The sequence below is a fragment of the Salmo salar genome, chromosome ssa02 (genome assembly GCF_905237065.1).
Source record: "Salmo salar chromosome ssa02, Ssal_v3.1, whole genome shotgun sequence".
NCBI lineage: Eukaryota > Metazoa > Chordata > Actinopteri > Salmoniformes > Salmonidae > Salmo > Salmo salar.
Genome location: NC_059443.1, coordinates 57,705,464 through 57,723,090, shown reverse-complemented (window position 1 = coordinate 57,723,090; position 17,627 = coordinate 57,705,464). Strand labels below are relative to the sequence as shown.

At 41.5% G+C, this 17,627-nt stretch overlaps 2 protein-coding genes across 7 annotated transcripts in view; both read right to left on the bottom strand.

Moving 5' to 3' along the window:
- LOC106587236 (mitochondrial Rho GTPase 1-A) overlaps nt 1-13,170 on the bottom strand; it is a 30,714-nt gene extending 17,544 nt beyond the window's left edge. The window contains exons 1-7 of one of the 2 annotated variants that reach the window (XM_014175438.2): nt 12,810-13,170; nt 6,359-6,417; nt 6,011-6,092; nt 5,807-5,850; nt 5,661-5,714; nt 5,505-5,557; nt 4,725-4,833 (exon numbers count right to left, since the gene is read on the bottom strand). In XM_014175438.2, the coding sequence (XP_014030913.1) occupies nt 4,725-4,833; nt 5,505-5,557; nt 5,661-5,714; nt 5,807-5,850; nt 6,011-6,092; nt 6,359-6,417; nt 12,810-12,846 (438 nt within the window). In that variant the 5' untranslated portion in view covers nt 12,847-13,170. The remainder of the gene's footprint in view (nt 1-4,724; nt 4,834-5,504; nt 5,558-5,660; nt 5,715-5,806; nt 5,851-6,010; nt 6,093-6,358; nt 6,418-12,809) is intronic. The other variant, XM_014175446.2, reaches the window with a different exon arrangement.
- A 118-nt stretch (nt 13,171-13,288) lies between these two features.
- On the bottom strand, nt 13,289-16,509 carry rn135 (RING finger protein 135). Of its 5 annotated transcripts, none has more exons than XM_014173753.2 (5): nt 16,238-16,509; nt 15,577-15,772; nt 15,248-15,349; nt 14,951-15,089; nt 13,289-13,982 (listed from the first exon to the last, which is right to left on the bottom strand). In XM_014173753.2, exons 2-5 carry the CDS (start codon nt 15,763-15,765, stop codon nt 13,423-13,425), a joined length of 990 nt encoding a protein of 329 aa, XP_014029228.1. In that variant the 5' UTR covers nt 15,766-15,772; nt 16,238-16,509; the 3' UTR covers nt 13,289-13,422.
- Between the last annotated feature and the right edge of the window lie 1,118 nt (nt 16,510-17,627).

Sequence of the window (17,627 nt, the reverse complement as noted above, 5' to 3'; positions counted from 1 at the left end):
AAGCTAGATAAACTAGTAATATCATCAACATGTGTAGTTAACTAGTGATTATGGTAAGATTGATTGCTTTTTATAAGATACGTTTAATGCTAGCTAGCACCTTACCTTGGCTCCTTGCTGCACTCGCAGAACAGGTAGTCAGCCTGCCACGCAGTCTCCTCGAGGAGTGCAATGTAATCGGCCATGATCAGTGTCCAAAAATGCCGATTACCGATTGTTATGAAAACTTGAAAATCGGCCCTAATTAAATCGGCCATTCCGATTAATCGGCCGACCTCTACTAATTAGACAGTCTGTGAAACATGGAGGAGTTAGCAGCCAAGCTGAACTGTGGACATGGCTCTATGGCTAGCTGGGTGGAGGAGAGCCATGTTTCCTCGAAAAATGCATGTACACTCACATACCGACTTGAGCAAGCTATAGAAATCCCTTAGAAATAGCTCCATTAAGAGTCTAGACTGAAACCAATACCAAACTGACTCTGTGCGTCACGCTAAGCACGACTGACCCATGGAATTCCCATCATGAGAAAAATAGCATGAAGCATGAAGAGAGCGTGAAGAGCATAACTAATGCCTAACATAGGTTCTATAGCCTAACAGTAAACAAGCACAACATATCGTCTTAGTGTATATAGTCTTTGTATGGACTCACTGTCACCCTGCATAATGACGGTAAAAGCTACAGAGATAAAGCTGGCCCCAGATGACATGCTTTAAACCCTACAGATTTAGATTTACAACATATAACATTTGTAAGCTCTTATAGCAGCACACTAAAAGCTGTATAGCTGTAGAAGAAGGACTGCTACAATATAAGCACCATCCCTGCTATACATCTTTAATAGATACTGGAACTGTGCAAGCTACTCTTTAAACAGTTCATTGATTTATCTTCAATGCAGCCCCTGTACTACATCTGGAGGTGTATCACTCCTCTGTGAGAGTGATAAGTGCCGTGGTGTGAAGTACTTAAGTAAAAATACTTTAAAGTACTACTTAAGTCGTTTTTTGGGTTATCTGTACTTTACTATTTATATTTTTTACTACTTTGACTTCACTACATTCCTATAGAAAATAATGTACTTTTTACTCCATACATTTTCTCTGACACCCAAAAGTACTCGTTACATTTTGAATGCTTAACAGGACAGGAAAAGTGTCTAATTCACGCACTTATCCGTGGTCATCGTGACTGCCTCTGATCTGGCGGACTCACTAAACAAACATTCTTTGTTTATAAATGATCTCTGAGTGTTAGAGTGTGCCCCTGCTTATCCGCAAATTAAGAAAACAAGAAAAAGGTGCCATCTGGTTTGCCTAATATAAGGAGTTAGAAATGATTTATAATTTTACTTTTGATAATTAAGTATATTTAAAACCAAATACTTAGACTTTTACTCAAGTAGTATTTTAAAGGGTGACTTTCACTTGAGTCATTTTCTATATTATTATTTGACCATGCTGGTCATTTATGAACATTTGAACATCTTGGCCATGTTCTGTTATAATCTCCACCCGGCACAGCCAGAAGAGGACTGGCCACCCCTCATAGCCTGGTTCCTCTCTAGGTTTCTTCCTAGGTTCCTGCCTTTCTAGGGAGTTTTTCCTAGCCACCGTGCTTCTACACCTGCATTACTTGCTGTTTGGGGTTTTAGGCTGGGTTTCTGTACAGCACTTTGAGATATCAGCTGATGTAAGAAGGGCTATATAAATAAATTTGATATTAAAGTATCTTTGCTTTAACTCAAGTATGACAATTGGGTACTTTTTCCACCACTGGAGTGTGCATGATAAGTATACATCATAAGTACTGTATACATGATAAGTGTGCATGATAAGTGTCCATGCAGGTACATCTACATGGGCTGAGTACAGTGGTTGCTCCACTAAATGTTTGGCGATTATGCTGCAGGACTTAGAGGTCATTTGTGGTTTAGTACGGTACCCTGCGTCACTAGTTCATTGCAGGTCACTAGTTCATTAGCAGGACAATACTCTTTATAGCTTAGCTACTGTAGGTGTGAAAGTCACACCTTTCCAGTACTCCTCACCCCGCCCCAAACTTCACCCTTAACACAGTTACCATTCAAAAACGAGCTGTTTATCTAAAAAAAGAAGAAAAGGTAATTACGACCAAAGAGAACAGACAAAATGATCATTTTCATCAATTCAGCTTCTTTCTATGGTGCTACCCATTCCAAGGTTAGGACCATAACCACAAGGGGACTTAAAAATGGGCCGTGAAGGTGTTTTTGCAGAGCATACAACAATGCCAACAACCATCCGTGGAGATCAGTGGACAAAGGGCTGGACAACGGGCTGGACAACGGGCCACACCAAAAAAAAACACATGGTTGCCAAGAAAGAGGTTAATTTTGCTAGATTTTGAAAATGTGTACGCAGCATTTGTGTGTTGGAGTCGCGGTACCATTCTGCTCATCTGATGAAGGTGTACATGGATCAGATTCAAACTTTGAAGACTGAGATCGAGTCATTGAAGGCAGACCAGCAGAAAGAGAAACATTATCTGAGGGCAGAGATACAGGCGACAGCTTATGCATTGGTTCAGAGCCAGGCGGCATTGGCGGAGAGTCAGGCGGAGAATGACGCGTTGAAGAGGGCGAGGAACGAGATGGAGTGACAATCCATGCCAGGCACACCTGTGAGCTGTGGAACTCCACCTCCGACAGGCAGAGTCAACATACCTGGCAGGTTCATCAGGTCGTCGGTTCACCCTGACATTTCCATTCCTCATCTGACAACAGAATTTGACTAACTGCTCACCAGGCACAGCAAGGGCCATCCGCACCGTTATGCTGTTCTGCTATAGCCAAATAAACAAATGCAGGTGGCTTATATCTTCAAAATGCTTTACATGCCTTATTATCCAAATGTAAAAGCATATACCGTACAGTACTGTATTTCTTCATCAGCATCTTTATGCTTTCGTTAATAAAATAATGATAAAAATACTCTTTCAAAATGCTGATGTTTATTTAGTTTCGAATCTATAATGAATCACTATGGGAATAAATATCACTGAATTACAAAAATATCGGAACAAAGTTGCCTAATGAAGGTAAACAAATTGTTGCTTACTGGAAAATACTCTTTCAAACACACGGTCACGTTGTACAGCGCCATTATGGCTATTAGCAGGTAGCTGGACAATAGACTTGCCTAGGAGGGTGGGGGGAGAATTCTATAGTCAAATGTATTTCTTAGTTAGGTTGGCTGTATCACAACCGGCCGTGATTGGTTGCAATTTGAGTTTAATCTACCAGAAAAGACAAAACAAATAATACAACAAAAAGTATTATTATGCATCACATCCAACCGTGATTGGGAGTCCCATAGGGCGGCGCACAATTGGCCCAGCGTTTCTCTCCCTCTAAAAACAGAAATAAATGTTTTGGCCTTTACGAATATTATTTTGGCCTTTATTCAGATTACAATCGCTCACTTTCGTGACTCACTCATTCATGGATTTGGATCAAAATAAATAAGTACCAACACTCCTTCTGACAGTCTTTAATAAATAAATGTTTTGGTTATCCTGACTTGGACACCATGTACAGTATTATAATAGCCCATTATGGGCTATTAGCAGAACAATATGCCTTTACCAACACCTCTCTGTGTTGGTGGAGCAGCTGTCTTAGACACCGCATCGCAGCGCAAAATGCGTCGCTACAGATGCAGGTTCGATACCCGTACCGGGAGACCCATGAGGCAGCTTTTGGCTTTAATTTAGAATCCTCCAATCCTCCATATAAAATTATTAGCGGAGAGTCAAGTCATATTTTTCGATATAGTGTAGGTCTACCGTAGGCGACATGAGTCTCACTAGTGTTGAGTAATGAGCTGTTAAAAGTGGTGTAGGTCTTATTTATTTAAAGAGCATATTGAAGTTAGAAGCAATAGGAGTTGAAGCAATAGCCTACAACTATTTTAGCACCGTTTCGTGCTGCTCTGAGACAAGCATAGGGACTGGTCTTGATAAATCAATGAGATTTTATTTTCACTGAATCTCCGTTTGGGTATTGGTTAGACTACACTTACACAATTAGGGTGTAGAAATGTTATGCTCTTAGTGTAACCTTTATTTAACTAGCAACTCAGTTAAGAACAAATTCTTATTTACAAGAACAGCCTACTCCTTCCTCCCCGTCGGGGAATTGAACCCCGGTCTCCCACATGCCCGCACGACACAGGGATTCTTTAGCTAAATAGCCCAGTACTGTAGCCTACTCCCGACAGTCACGTTGTACAGCGCCATATTTCCCGTACCATCCTAACGTTAAAGGGTTTTTCTTGGAATAGAAACACCATAATATTAAGCAAATTAATTAAGAAAAATGTCTTAAGATCAGTCCCATATACTATGTTCTTACAAAAACAGTTTTGAAATTCTCTAGTACAGCCACTATTGAAGACTGTCAAATGCTTCTCAAAGATGCCCTCTGGTGGTCAAACTAGCACTAACTAGCATTAATGGTGACAGTAGTTGACACTTAAATAACGTGCCATAGAATTCTGCGGCACCATGCAAGCTGTGCTGCAGTACGCTGCAACTTTTAAAGGATGAACCACTGTAGGTCAGTGGCTTTTAGCCAGCAGCCTCTATGCAATATCTGACGATGCATCACTACTCCGGGTAGTGAAGTCACAGTGCTACAACACAGTGGGTGACTCAGTACAGAAGCCCTCTGGCAGTCTCACCTCCACACATGTCTCGATCTCAGTGTACTGGTTCATGACGGGCAGGATGGTCTCCATGCTGCTGTGTTCCACCAGGTCAGACTTGTTCCCGACCAGGATGACAGGAACCCTATAGGGGGAAGGGGGGACAGAGAGAAAGGTTGGAAATGGTTGATTGGATTGCTTTTAAAAATAGTTATTTATTAGGTCTTAAAGCTGTACATTCAGGGCTGTTTTCCCAATCCAGACATCAAATCATGCAATTGTAGTGTGTGATAGTTTTGTAATCTGATGAAGTCTCCCTCACAAAAATATACACTTTTGATCTCAATTTCCCTTCCTAGAAATAATATTGTCAAGTGGTGGTTCTGCATGCATGAAGCTAGGCTCATCATGACTTGTTGTACTTCTACACTGCTGTTCTACTGAGAAAAATATACATTTACTGAAATGACTCTCGTTGTGAAAAGTGTGGACTTGTGTCTATGACTCGTGCCCATCTCCTCTATCAAAACTTCAGGAAAACATCCATGCATATATCATATATTTAGGAGAAAACACATTCATGTAACTTCATGTAGAGTGCCTTTTACAGTGACCCAGTTGGGTGAACCCTGGTAGTGGTTGAGTATTGGAACACAACATACCACATTGGATACCCACTACTACACTGCAACCCCCAATACTACATGTTATAGGTCATTAAGATGACAGCGTAACCACTGCAAAGCTCATGCAGGAACTGGGCTACATACGAACCAACCATAAGAACCACAACTAAACCTAGACTGTATCCCTCACCTGCTGTCCTTGTCTGTATTGTCATTTATAAGTGGAATCCAATGGCTGGTCACCTAAAGGAAAACAAGATGGTGAAGATAAAACATTACAAAAAGCAAACATGCGTGTGAACTGGCTGATATAACAATGTGCATACAGTACTATGACTAAACTCACCTTCTCAATGGACTTCTTGTTGTTGACGGCGTACACTATGCAAATCACATTGGCCTGTAAAGGGAGCGACAACCATTACAATCTGGACTGGGCAGTACTCTCAAATCTCTACACACGTCTTTCTACAATACTGATTCTAATATTACCTTTGATATCTCTGAAGACAACTGCTCATCTGTTTGTTCCGCCTCTGTGCGAGTTAAAACACGCAGTTAGTGAACAACAGGACAGTATTAGTGTAGTAGTTCAGTGTACATGGCTTGAATGTACAATAACATGTTCACCCATGGTTTGCATAGTACAACAGAGATACGGTACACATTATATAGCTACGCTGTCAGTTACAGTACCTGAGTAGTCTACTATGTGTGTAGGAACTCTCTCTGGGGTGACGTCTGCCGGTATGGTGATCTCTTCAGCCCGGTAGGGCACCTGTTACAAGGAACCAACCAAGGATGAACATCATTAAAAGACACCAATGGGATACTCAAAACGTACATTCTACATAGGTAATGCATGTATAACTGTTTATTAGTACTACTGCTGATCATCAAGACGTGCATCTCCCAAGGGGAGTTACCCGTCTACCCGATACAATTCAAAGCACTCTCAGCTTGAGAAATGTGCTTCATAGATTTAATAATGTCTATTCGGCCTATTTACTAAACACAGAGGTTACAGGAAGCTTCTTTACGTACCACCTGTGGGAACTCCTCGCTGACCAGCGACATGATCAGGGAAGTCTTCCCCACCTTGGCTGTCGGGGGGGAAAAAAGACAAGGAGGAAGTCATATGTGTCACGCCTGGCAATGACTCTTTTCAATTCTAGAATTGGCAGAGAGAGAGGCAATTTGCTCAGCCTCACTTTACATTTAATTATTATCATGTGTATGTAAAGTACCTGTTTTAGAGTTGCAGCCTGTCATGCATTGTTTCTCTGCACACTTCAAACAGCATAGATAGCATGAAGAAATAGGCTTGCCTTGTACAAATTGGCAGTCTGTGCTTCACACACACAAGGTGAGATAGAATATGTCACTGCAGTAGCATCACTATCCCTGGTCTCCTACACCAAGTTGCCTCTCAAATCTAAGACATGAGAATTGGCTCTAAGCCCATTCGTGGCCAGAGAGAGATACTTGACAGCTTACTAAATCACGACAGGGCTTTGCTTTAGAAGAGAAAGGAATTGAATTTGGCAAATGTGAAAGATAGAGCCCTGGGTCCCTGTATAAAAAATTAGAGTGCGTTTGGAAAGTATTCAGACCCCTTGACTTTTTCCACATTTTGTTAAGTAACTGTTTTTTTTCCCTCATCAATCTACACAAAATACCCCATAATGACAAAGCAAAAACAGGATTTTAGAAAAGTTTGCAAATGTATTAAAATAAACTGAAATATCACATTTACAAACAGTTGAAGTCAGAAGTTTACATACACTTAGGTTGGAGTCATTCAAACTCGTTTTTCAACCACTCCACAAATTTCTTGTTAACAAACTATAGTTTTGGCAAGTCGGTTAGGACATCTACTTTGTGCATGACACAAGTAACTTTTCCAACAATTGTTTACAGACAGATTATTTCACTGTATCACAATTCCAGTGGGTCAGAAGTTCACATACACTAAGTTGATTGTGCCTTTAAACAGCTTGGAAAATTCCAGAACATGATGTCATGGCTTTAGAAGCTTCCGATAGGCTAATTGACATCATTTGAGTCAATTGGAGGTGTACCTGTGGATGCATTTCAAGGCCTACCTTCAAACTAGGTGCCTCTGCTTGTCATCATGGGAAAATCAAAAGAAATCAGCCAAGACCTCAGAAATAAAATTGTAGACCTCCACAAGTCTGGTTCATCCTTGGGTGCAATTTCCAAATGCCTGATGGTACCACGTTCATCTGTACAAACAATAGTACGCAAGTATAACGGTAAGACGACGCAGCCATCTTACCGCTCAGGAAGGAGACGCGTTCTGTCTCCTAGAGATGAACGTACATTGATATGAAAATCAGTCCCAGAACAACAGCAAAGGAGCTTGTGAAGATGCTGGAGGAAACAAGTACAAAAGTATCTATATCCACAGTAAAACGAGTCCTATATCGACATAACCTGAAAGGCCGCTCAGCAAGGAAGAAGCCACTGCTCCAAAACCGCCATAAAAAAGCCAGACTGCGGTTTGCAACTGCACATGGGGACAAAGATCATACTTTTGGAGAAATGTCCTCTGGTCTGATGAAACAAAAATTGAACTGTTGCTGGCCATAATGACCATCGTTATGTTTGGAGGAAAACGGGGAGGCTTGCAAGCCGAAGAACACCATCCCAACCGTGAAGCACGCGGGTGGCAGCATCATGTTGTGGGGGTGCTTTGCTGTAGGAGGGACTGGTGCACTTCACAAAATAGATGGCATCACGAGGAAGGAAAATTATGTGGATGTATTGAAGCAACATCTCAAGACATCAGTCAGGAAGTTAAAGCTTGGTCGCAAATGGGTCTTCCAAATGGACAATGACCCCAAGCATACTTCCAAAGTCGTGGCAAAACGGCTTAAGAATAACAAAGTCAAGGTAATGGAGTGGCCATCACAAAGCCCTGACCTCAATCTCATAGAAAATTTGTGGGCAGAACTGAAAAAGTGTGTGCCTACAAACCTGACTAAGTTACACCAGCTCTGTCAGGAGGAATGGGCCAAAATTCACTTGTGGAAGGCTACCCGAAACGTTTGACCCAAGTTGAACAATTTAAAGGCAATGCTACCAAATACTAATTGAGTGTATGTAAACTTCTGACCCACTGGGAATGTGATGAAAGAAATAAAAGCTGAAATAAGTCACTAACATTATTCTGACATTTCACATTCTTAAAATAAAGTGGTGATCCTAACTGACCTAAGACAGGGAATTTTTACTAGGATTAAAATGTCAGGAATTGTGAAAAACTGAGTTTAAATGTATTTGGCTAAGGTGTATGTAAACTTCCGACTTCAACTGTAAGTATTCAGACCCTTTACTCAGTACTTTGTTGAAGCACCTTTGGCAGCGATTACAGCCTTGAGTCTTCTTGGGTACACCTGTATTTGGGGAGTTTCTCCCATTCTTCTCTGCAGATCCTATCAAGCTCTGTCAGGTCGGATGGGGAGCGTTGCTGCACAGCTATTTTCAGGTCTCTCCAGAGATGTTCGATCAGGTTCAAGTCCAGGCTCTGGTCACTCAAGGACATTCAGACTTGTCCCGAAGCCACTCCTGCGTTGTCTTGGCTGTGTGTTTAGGGTCATTGTCCTGCTGGAAGGTAAACCTTCGCCCCAGTCTGAGGTCCTGAGCGCTCTAGAGCAGGTTTTCATCAAGGATCTCTTGTACTTCTTTGTCTCGATCCTGACTAGTCTCCCAGTCCCTGCCGCTGAAAAACATCCCCACAGCATGATGCTTCCACCACCATGCTTCACCATAGGGATGGTGTCAGGTTTCCTTCAGATGTGACGCTTGGCATTCAGGCCAAAGAGTTCAACCTTGGTTTCATCACACCACAGAATCTTGTTTCTCATGGTCTGAGAGTGTTTAGGTGCCTTTTGGCAAACTCCAAGCGGGCTGTCATGTGCCTTTTACTGAGGAGTGGCTTCCGTCTGGCCACTCTACCATAAAGGCCTAATTGGTGGAGTGCTGCAGAGATGGGAAAACCTTCCATAAGGACAACCATCTCCACAGAGGAACTCTAGAGCTTTGTCAGAGTGACCATCGGGTTCTTGATCACCTCCCTAACCAAGGCCCTTCTCCCCCGATTGATCAGCTTGGCCGGGTGGCGAGCTCTAGGAAGAGTCTTGGTGACCACTGTGTTCTTGGGGACCTCCCATGCTGCAGAAATGTTTTGGTACCCTTCCCCAGATCTGTGCCTCAACACAATCCTGTCTCAGAGCTCTACGGATAATTCCTTTGACCTCATGGCTTGGTTTTTGCTCTGACATGCACTGTCAACTGTGGTGTATAGACAGGTGTGTTCTTTTCCAAATCATGTCCAATCAATTTCATTTAAACACAGGCGGACTCCAATCAAGTTGTAGAAACATCTCAACATCTCCATTCCATAATCAATGGAAACAGGATGCACCTGAGCTCAATATCATAGCAAACGGTCTGAATACTTATGTAAATAAGTATGTTTTTGATTTTTAATAAATTTGCTAAGATTTCTAAAAACCTGTTTTCGTTTTGACATTATAGTGTATTGTGTGGAGATTGCTGAGGATTTTTTATTTTTTATTTAACCCATTTTACAATAAGGCTGTAACCTAACAAAAAGTGGAAAAAGTCAAGGGGTCTTAATACTTTCCAATGGCACTGTATAAGAAACCCTGTTAGAGAGAATCATACACATTGCCAAAAGTATGTGGACACCTGCTTGTCGAACATCTCATTCCAAAATCTAGGGCATTAATACGGAATTGCACCCCCCGCTGCTGCTATAACGGCCTCCACTCTTCTGGGAAGGCTTTCCACTATATGTTGGAACATTGCTGCGGGGACTTGCTTCCATTCAGCCACAAGAGCATTAGTGTTCGATGCGGTTGAGGTGAGGGATCTGCGCAGGCCAGTCAAGTTCTTCCACACTGATCTCAACAAACCATTTCTGTATGGACCTCGCTTTGCGCACAGGAGCATTGTCATGCTGAAAAAGGAAAGGGCCTTCCCCAAACTTTCGCCACAAAGTTGGAAGGGAATCATGCTCAGATCAAAGATTTTGCGATAGTAAAGTTTTGAAAAACGTATTTGTTATTCAAATTAAAAGCCCAATGAATACTCGCCTTTGTTTAATGATTTAACTCCCACCGCTTGTGGGACATTTATTTTGAAGGCACGTATAAAAAGCTGCACGAGGACAGACAGTGACTGACAGGCTGACACACTTCACAGTTACAAATAGTAGCTAGCTAGAAATGGCGCAAAAAATATTTTTCAAAGAAAAGGAAAGTAGACAGTGAATGTAGAGTGTTTTTTGGTCTTTTTCCACATCAGATGTACAGCCGTGTCAAAGCCTTCAAGGGAAGATTACTCCTCCTGGCCCGCCAAGTAGAAGCCAACAATCTCACCCACTTTCCAACACTTCAGATGACCAGTGGGAGAAGTAATGTTATACATCGCTGCTGCGTGCTTTGAACAGTGAATTCTTATCGTTTTGAGGATTTCAAAGTGTTGGAAAATGACATGCTGTTGGTTTCCTCTCCTTTCACCTTCAATGTGGATAACGCTCCCACTGACCTGCAATTTGATCTTATTGATCTTCAGTCTGATGCAGTGATTGGAGAACTATTCAAAACAATGTCCCTGACGAGGTCCTATGCATCTCTCGATGAACAAAACCTTCCAAAGATTAGGAGTCATGCTCAGAAGATGCTTGTACTGTTTGGGTCAACCTATGTACGTGAACAGACATTTTCAGTGATGAAATATAACAAGTCAAGGCACAGGTCATCTCTTACTGACGCTCACCTCTGAGCAACCCTGCGCAAAGCGACCTCAGAAACCATACCTGACTTCACTGCTCTAGTCAATACCCATTAGACACTTCATTCCTCACACTGATTGAGTAGTTTAAATGTAATGTTGAGCTCTCTCTCTTTCATGTGTTTTTGTGCATACCCGTTAACAAGAGATCTGTCCGTGGTGCTGAATGCACAGTGTACTTTTCCCTCCGTTCAGTTCATTGCATGTTTAATAATGAAAATGCCTACCAAAAGGAGAACATGAATGTGGTTTACTTCTGTGCATGTTAAAAAAGTAAAATAAGTAGCATATCTGGAAGTAATTTATAGTAGATATACCTGTCAACACAGTCATACACATGATGTATAATCCTGTAATATGATTCTGGCACACAATGGCTAAAATATAACCTAATGTGGCCCTCCCTGGAAAATAATTGCCCAGGCCTGGTCTAGAATGTAATTTTATGCTGTAGTGTTAAGATTTCCCTTCACTGGAACTTAGGGGCCTAGCCCGAACTATAAAAACAGCCCTAAACCATTATTCCTCCCCCACCAAACTCTACAGTTGGCACTACCCAGATTCGACCATCGGACTGCCAGATGGTGATTTATCACTCCAGAGAACGCGTTTCCACTGCTCCATAGTCCAATGGTGGTGAGCTTTACACCAGTCCAGTCGATGCTTGATATGACGCATGGTGGTCTTAGGCTTGTGTGGGGCTGCTCGGCCATGGAAACCCATTTCATGAAGCTCCCTACAAACAGTTCTTGTGCTGATGTTGCTTGCAGAGGCAGTTTGGAACACAGTAGTGAGTGTTGCAACTGAGGACAGACAATTTTTACGCGCTTCAGCCCTCGGCGGTCCCGTGCTGAGAGCTTGTGTGGCCTACCACTTTGCGGCTGAGCCATTGTTGCTCCTAGACATTTCCATTTCCCAATAACGGCACTTACAGTTGACCAGGGCAGCTCTAGCAGGGCAGCAATTTTACGAACTGACTTGTTGGAAAGATGGCATCCTATGACAGTGCCACGTTGAAAGTCACTGAGCTCTTCAGAATAGGCCATTCTACTGCCAATGTTTGTCTATGGACATTGTATGGCTGTGTGCTTTATTTTATTCACCTGTCAGCAAAGGGTGTGGCTGAAATAGCCAAATCCACTAATTTGAAGGGGTGTCCACATACTCTGGGCCATGTAGCATATCCTTAAAGTGGACAGGTGTTGCCTAGGTGAGTCAGAGTGAATGTTTTGAACACATTAACTAAAGCTGACATTTAGCTAGAGCAAATTGCTTAGATATCAAAGGCAATGCATGCATTCATATGACAAACATGTCATGTGGACAGGCAGTTAGTCAACATCAAAAGCAGATGGTAAATAGCCTATGTCACTTGATTATAAACATCAAAATGTTTATGATACTAGTTAGATAGCTATGTTATGACACTAGTCGCTGAGTAGTGTGTAGTGTAGTTAACATCATGGTGTCTGGTAGCGTAACGTTAACTATAAAACTAGATGAACCTAGTTGAACACAGCTAGTTAGATAACGTTATTCCTCCGAGTCCTTTCATTAGCATCACGGGCCCCTCCAGCTGGCTGTCATGCATGCAGGTTCGGGCTTGACAGTAAAACAGAACTACAGAGTTGACCAAAACAAATCCACTTACGCTCTCCCACCAGTAATATTCTGACGTCCTTCCGCATCTTCACCACTGTTGAAGACCAACTCTGCAAATTCGTTCATGAAATCATTTATGCCCTCGTGTGGTTGAATACAGCCAGCCAGCGTTCAGCTATCTGGCCTGGCTTACGTTTGCATTTTCCCAGTTGAGCTTCACCAACATAAACCTAACTGACACCGCGCTGCGTTCGTAGTAAGTGCCCTGCACTGAATGATATTACCGAACGGCTCCTTTGAAAGAATTAACCTCTCAGACGTAAATCTTAGATGCTACTGTCGACACTGATATTATTAGTCATTCGTCTGCACACAAACCTGAATATTACGACCACGCAAGCTAGCCTGAACCTGAAGTTACAACCCGCCTCCAACGAGTCGCGCGAAGGGACAAATATTGTACAGCTACTATAACAACGCAAAACTCCAAACTCCATTTGGGTGAAATAAAAAAGCAACATAAAAAAATATAGGTGATTGTCATTTTATTTTGACCTCTAATAGGAATATTGTGCTAAATATATTCATTACTAAATATTTTATTTTATTTATCTCATTCATAAACAGACAACTCTTTATGTTGTCCCCATCCTCACATCAGCTTATGACACCCAAGGAGGAAAGGACAGAGCATTGTTTAGCTCCAGCCCAAACAGCCAGAACACTGGCCTCACTGGCTCTGTGAATCCCTCCTCCACACAATGCAGCAGAGTCTGACTGTTAGACAGGCTATAAAACGACAAGGTCCCATTCGTCACATCCAGAGCCAGTCTAACAATACTGGGGCAGCCATGTTTGATAAACTCCCCTTTGTTATCGTGCCAGTAGCACAGCTTGTCCCTGCTCCACTCCAGGCACCAGGAGTTGGCTGTGCGACCCAACTTATCTCTGCGGCCGATGCTGGGGTAGGAAACCCCGACAGCCCAGCCCACGCTCGCCGACGTATCCACGTCCCAATAGTGGCAGCCTTCACTGAACTCCTGCTCCGCCATCCACTGGCTGATGTCAAAGCGGTCGTCGTGGCATGCGGAGGGCGTCCTCTTGGTCACCACTTTGTGCTCTGTGGGTAGGAAGGTCAGGCGCCTGTGGCCCTGGGCTGGGTTGAAGGTGAGCCAGGAGAAGCTGGCCCCAGGCAGGGGATGGGGTGGAGGGGCAAAGCCTGCTGACAGACATGGCCAGATAAGGACAAAATGTTAGCTTGAAGTCATTAGATGAATGTACTAAAGTTTATCAGCCTACTGTACATGACCATAATTAGAAAAAAGTACCTAATCGTCATACTTGAGTAAAAGTAAAGATACCTTAAAGGAAAATTCCACCCAAAAACTATATTTTGGTATTTGTTTCATTAGTTCATTGTTGACAAAGTCCCACAATGTTGTGCTTGTCAGCAAATACAGAAATCATCCCCGTATGATGCATTTTGCAAATACCAAAAGATAGTTTTTGGGTGGAGTTTTCCTTTAATAGAAAATGACTGAAGTAAAAGTGAAAGTCACCAAGTAAAATACTACTTGAGTAAAAGTCTAAAAGTATTTGGTTTTAAATATACTTAAGTATCACAATTAAAAGTAATTGCTAAAATATACCAAAATATCAAAAGTAAAAGTATAAATCATGTCAAATTCTTTATATTAAGCCAACTAGACAGCACAATTGTTTTGTTTTATAAATGATGGATAGCTAGGGGCACACCAGTTCAGAGGCAGTAGGGATGACCTGGATTGTTTTCTTGATAAGTGTGTGAATTGGACCATTTTCCTGTCCTGCTAAGCATTCAAAAGGTAACCAGTACTTTTGGGTGTCAGGGAAAATGTATGGAGTGAAAAGTACATTATTTTATTTAGGAACGTAGTGAAGTAAAAGTTGTCCAAAATATAAAAAGTTAAGTACAGATACCCCCTAAACTACTTAAGTAGTACTTTAAAGTATTTTTATTCAAGTACTTTACACCACTGGTATCTGATGTACTCTAATGACGCAGATATCGTTGAATGGCTATACTGTATATAGGCTACCCCATCTAGTGGTTGATTGGTGAAAACAGCACATTATATTTACAGTATTCAGTACATTATAAGGAGTAATATTCAAATGAGACTCAAGAATAGGACAAATTCTACAGTCTACCTTCAGCCCTGTATCTGTCATTTGAGGGAGGGGAGATGGGCAACTCCTGAACCCGACCATCATGGGAGGCTGGGACATCAGGACACCTGTCATCTGTCACTTCTGAGCTTGTGTCATTTATAACAACAGGGGCCTCCATCTATATGACAAGATAACACAACACAGGAGCATGAAAATTATCTTAAAAAAATATGATCTTTAAAAAATATGATCTTTAAAAAATATGATCTTTAAAAAAGAAAACCGACTAAGGAGGAATTTGTAGCCTACTGTAAATACTGTATCTGGAAAGTTTACCTGTTGCTGTTGAATAGTACTTCCAAGATCAGACGGTCTGTTGATATCAGTCTGTTGTGATTGTGAGGCCACACATTCTTCAGCTTTATCCTCTTTGAAGTCCTGACAATTATATAATGTAATATCATGTAATACAATTAAACTATTTCTACTATTTGATAACAAATACAAAGTTATTTACAGTTGTGCACTTGTTTATGGTAAAACATCAAAAGAGAATCCTCCAACCTGATTTATTCCTATTTAAAATGCCGTGTTATTATGTCGCGACGTTGATCGTGACAGGAGTCAATAAGCATACTCTGTTAAGTAAAAAAAAAAAGACTTACCACTTCCATTTCATGTCCTTTTGTAAATTCTTCAGTGGATGCAAAACGTTTATGGCCGTAATGAACATCCACGATGTTACAAAGTGTAACATTTTTATGCGGTTTAAAACCTGGTCGAATTTTTCCTCTGCAACTGGGACAATCCTTCGTCTTCGCTTTTCCACGTAAACAATCCTCTAAACATTTCATACAATAACTGTGGCCACAAGTTAAAGTCACTGGATCAGTGAAAATGTCAAAGCATATTGAACATGTGAGACATTTTCCTATATCTGTAAGAAGTTCTTCAAGTAGTAACGCCATTGCGGTTCGATGTGTAGGCTGGAATGCCTGAATTGAAACCGAAAGTACAGTAAAACAGATTGCAAATTTCCTGAACGGGATTTTCCCTCTCGAAGAAAAAAATACCTGTATCTAATTAATAAACAACGCCTAATTATCTTTCTATTTCTGTGTGTGTGTTTGAAAGCAGGGAAATACAGTGCGTGTGTCTGTGTGTGTGTCGTGAGGCTGATGCTCATTGCTGAGAGGTGTAATGAGAAAATGTCAATGAATGCAACTGTAGGCTTGTCGTGTATAACGTCTGTTGGTTGTATTATAATTGTTAAAAAATTTGACACTTTACAAGCCTGCCATTTTTCTGGTTAATATATTCACTCACCTCAAAACAGTCTATAACCAGAAATGTCTCTCCTACTGAAAGCATGGTTGCATTGCCACCTGATTTTATTTTTTGCCCAACCTGGTATTTTCAAGTGTACGATGTGTAGATCACCCTCCTTTTTTGCTTTAAAGGTCCAGTGGAGTCAAACACGTGATTTAAATGTTTTATATATATTTCCACACTAAATGGTTGGAGTAATATTGTGCAGTTGTGAAAATGTTATTAATGCCCCTTTAGTGTAAGAGCTGTTTTATAAGACCGCCTGAAATTTCTGCCTGTTTTGGTGGGAAGGAGTTTTGGCCTGGCTGGTGATGTCACCAAGCGGTAAATGAGTTAATAGACCAATAAGAAAGAGAGTTCTAAACCTCTCTGCCAATAACAGGTAGTTTTCAGTTTTCCTCTCCCACTCTGGCCACTCCTAGCATAATTGTTGCTTGATTCTTTTGTTTATTTATACCATTTTAATTGAAAACAATCATAGTAAGGTACATAACTGTTATCAGAAATTTGATATTGTGATAAAAAAAAACAGCTGCATTGGACCTTTAAGATAATCAGAATAGTCTTACATTGGACCTGTAAGGTAATCAGAGTGGTCTTAAATTGGACCTTTAAGGCAATCAGAGCGGTTTTACACATTTGGCACGGTGTTCACTTTCCCCTTCACAATATTGCCATCATTGTACATTTTCCATGATGTCAATATCACAGTTGCCCCCCTGCTGGCTTCGTTGTCTCACTTCTGAGTTGAAAGTCAATCGGTGATTTATTGACTAGTACTGAAGTTGAACTGCTAAACCCCCACATTTGTGGTTGCATTCCATGACATTTGATGATAATTCTATATCTCTAAAGTGACTATGAAAGTTACCCTCATTAGACATAATTATATTGTGGTTACAATGAAGATTCAAAACACATTCAAATGAAATGCAATAAAAGTTTACTGAAAACCAAAATAGATTGGTTCGGGGTGGGGGGTTCAGGTTGGGATGGGGGGGGGTTGGAGTGTGAAGAAGGATGAAGAAAGGAGACGAGAAACAGAAGCATCGTTGTGGGTGACGTCAGCAGTGAGGCTCTCAACCACCTGGATGTCCTCCATAATTCATTTCATTTAACAATTATCAGATTTCAGAAAAAACAGGGAATATATTGAAAGTTTCAGGAATTTTACAACCCAAGTTGCACCATTGTTCTGCCCTTCTGGCAGCTTTATGGGCCTTGCACAGCTGGTGAGCAATCAAACCTTGATTACTCACCAACTCCCAATCAGCCCCAATTAGTCCTGGCCAGAGAACCCGTCGAGATCTGGCACGTCCAGCAGATGGAGCCATCGCCTCGGGATGTATACACCGTCTGTCACCAGGCTTCGACAAGTCTCCCCCTG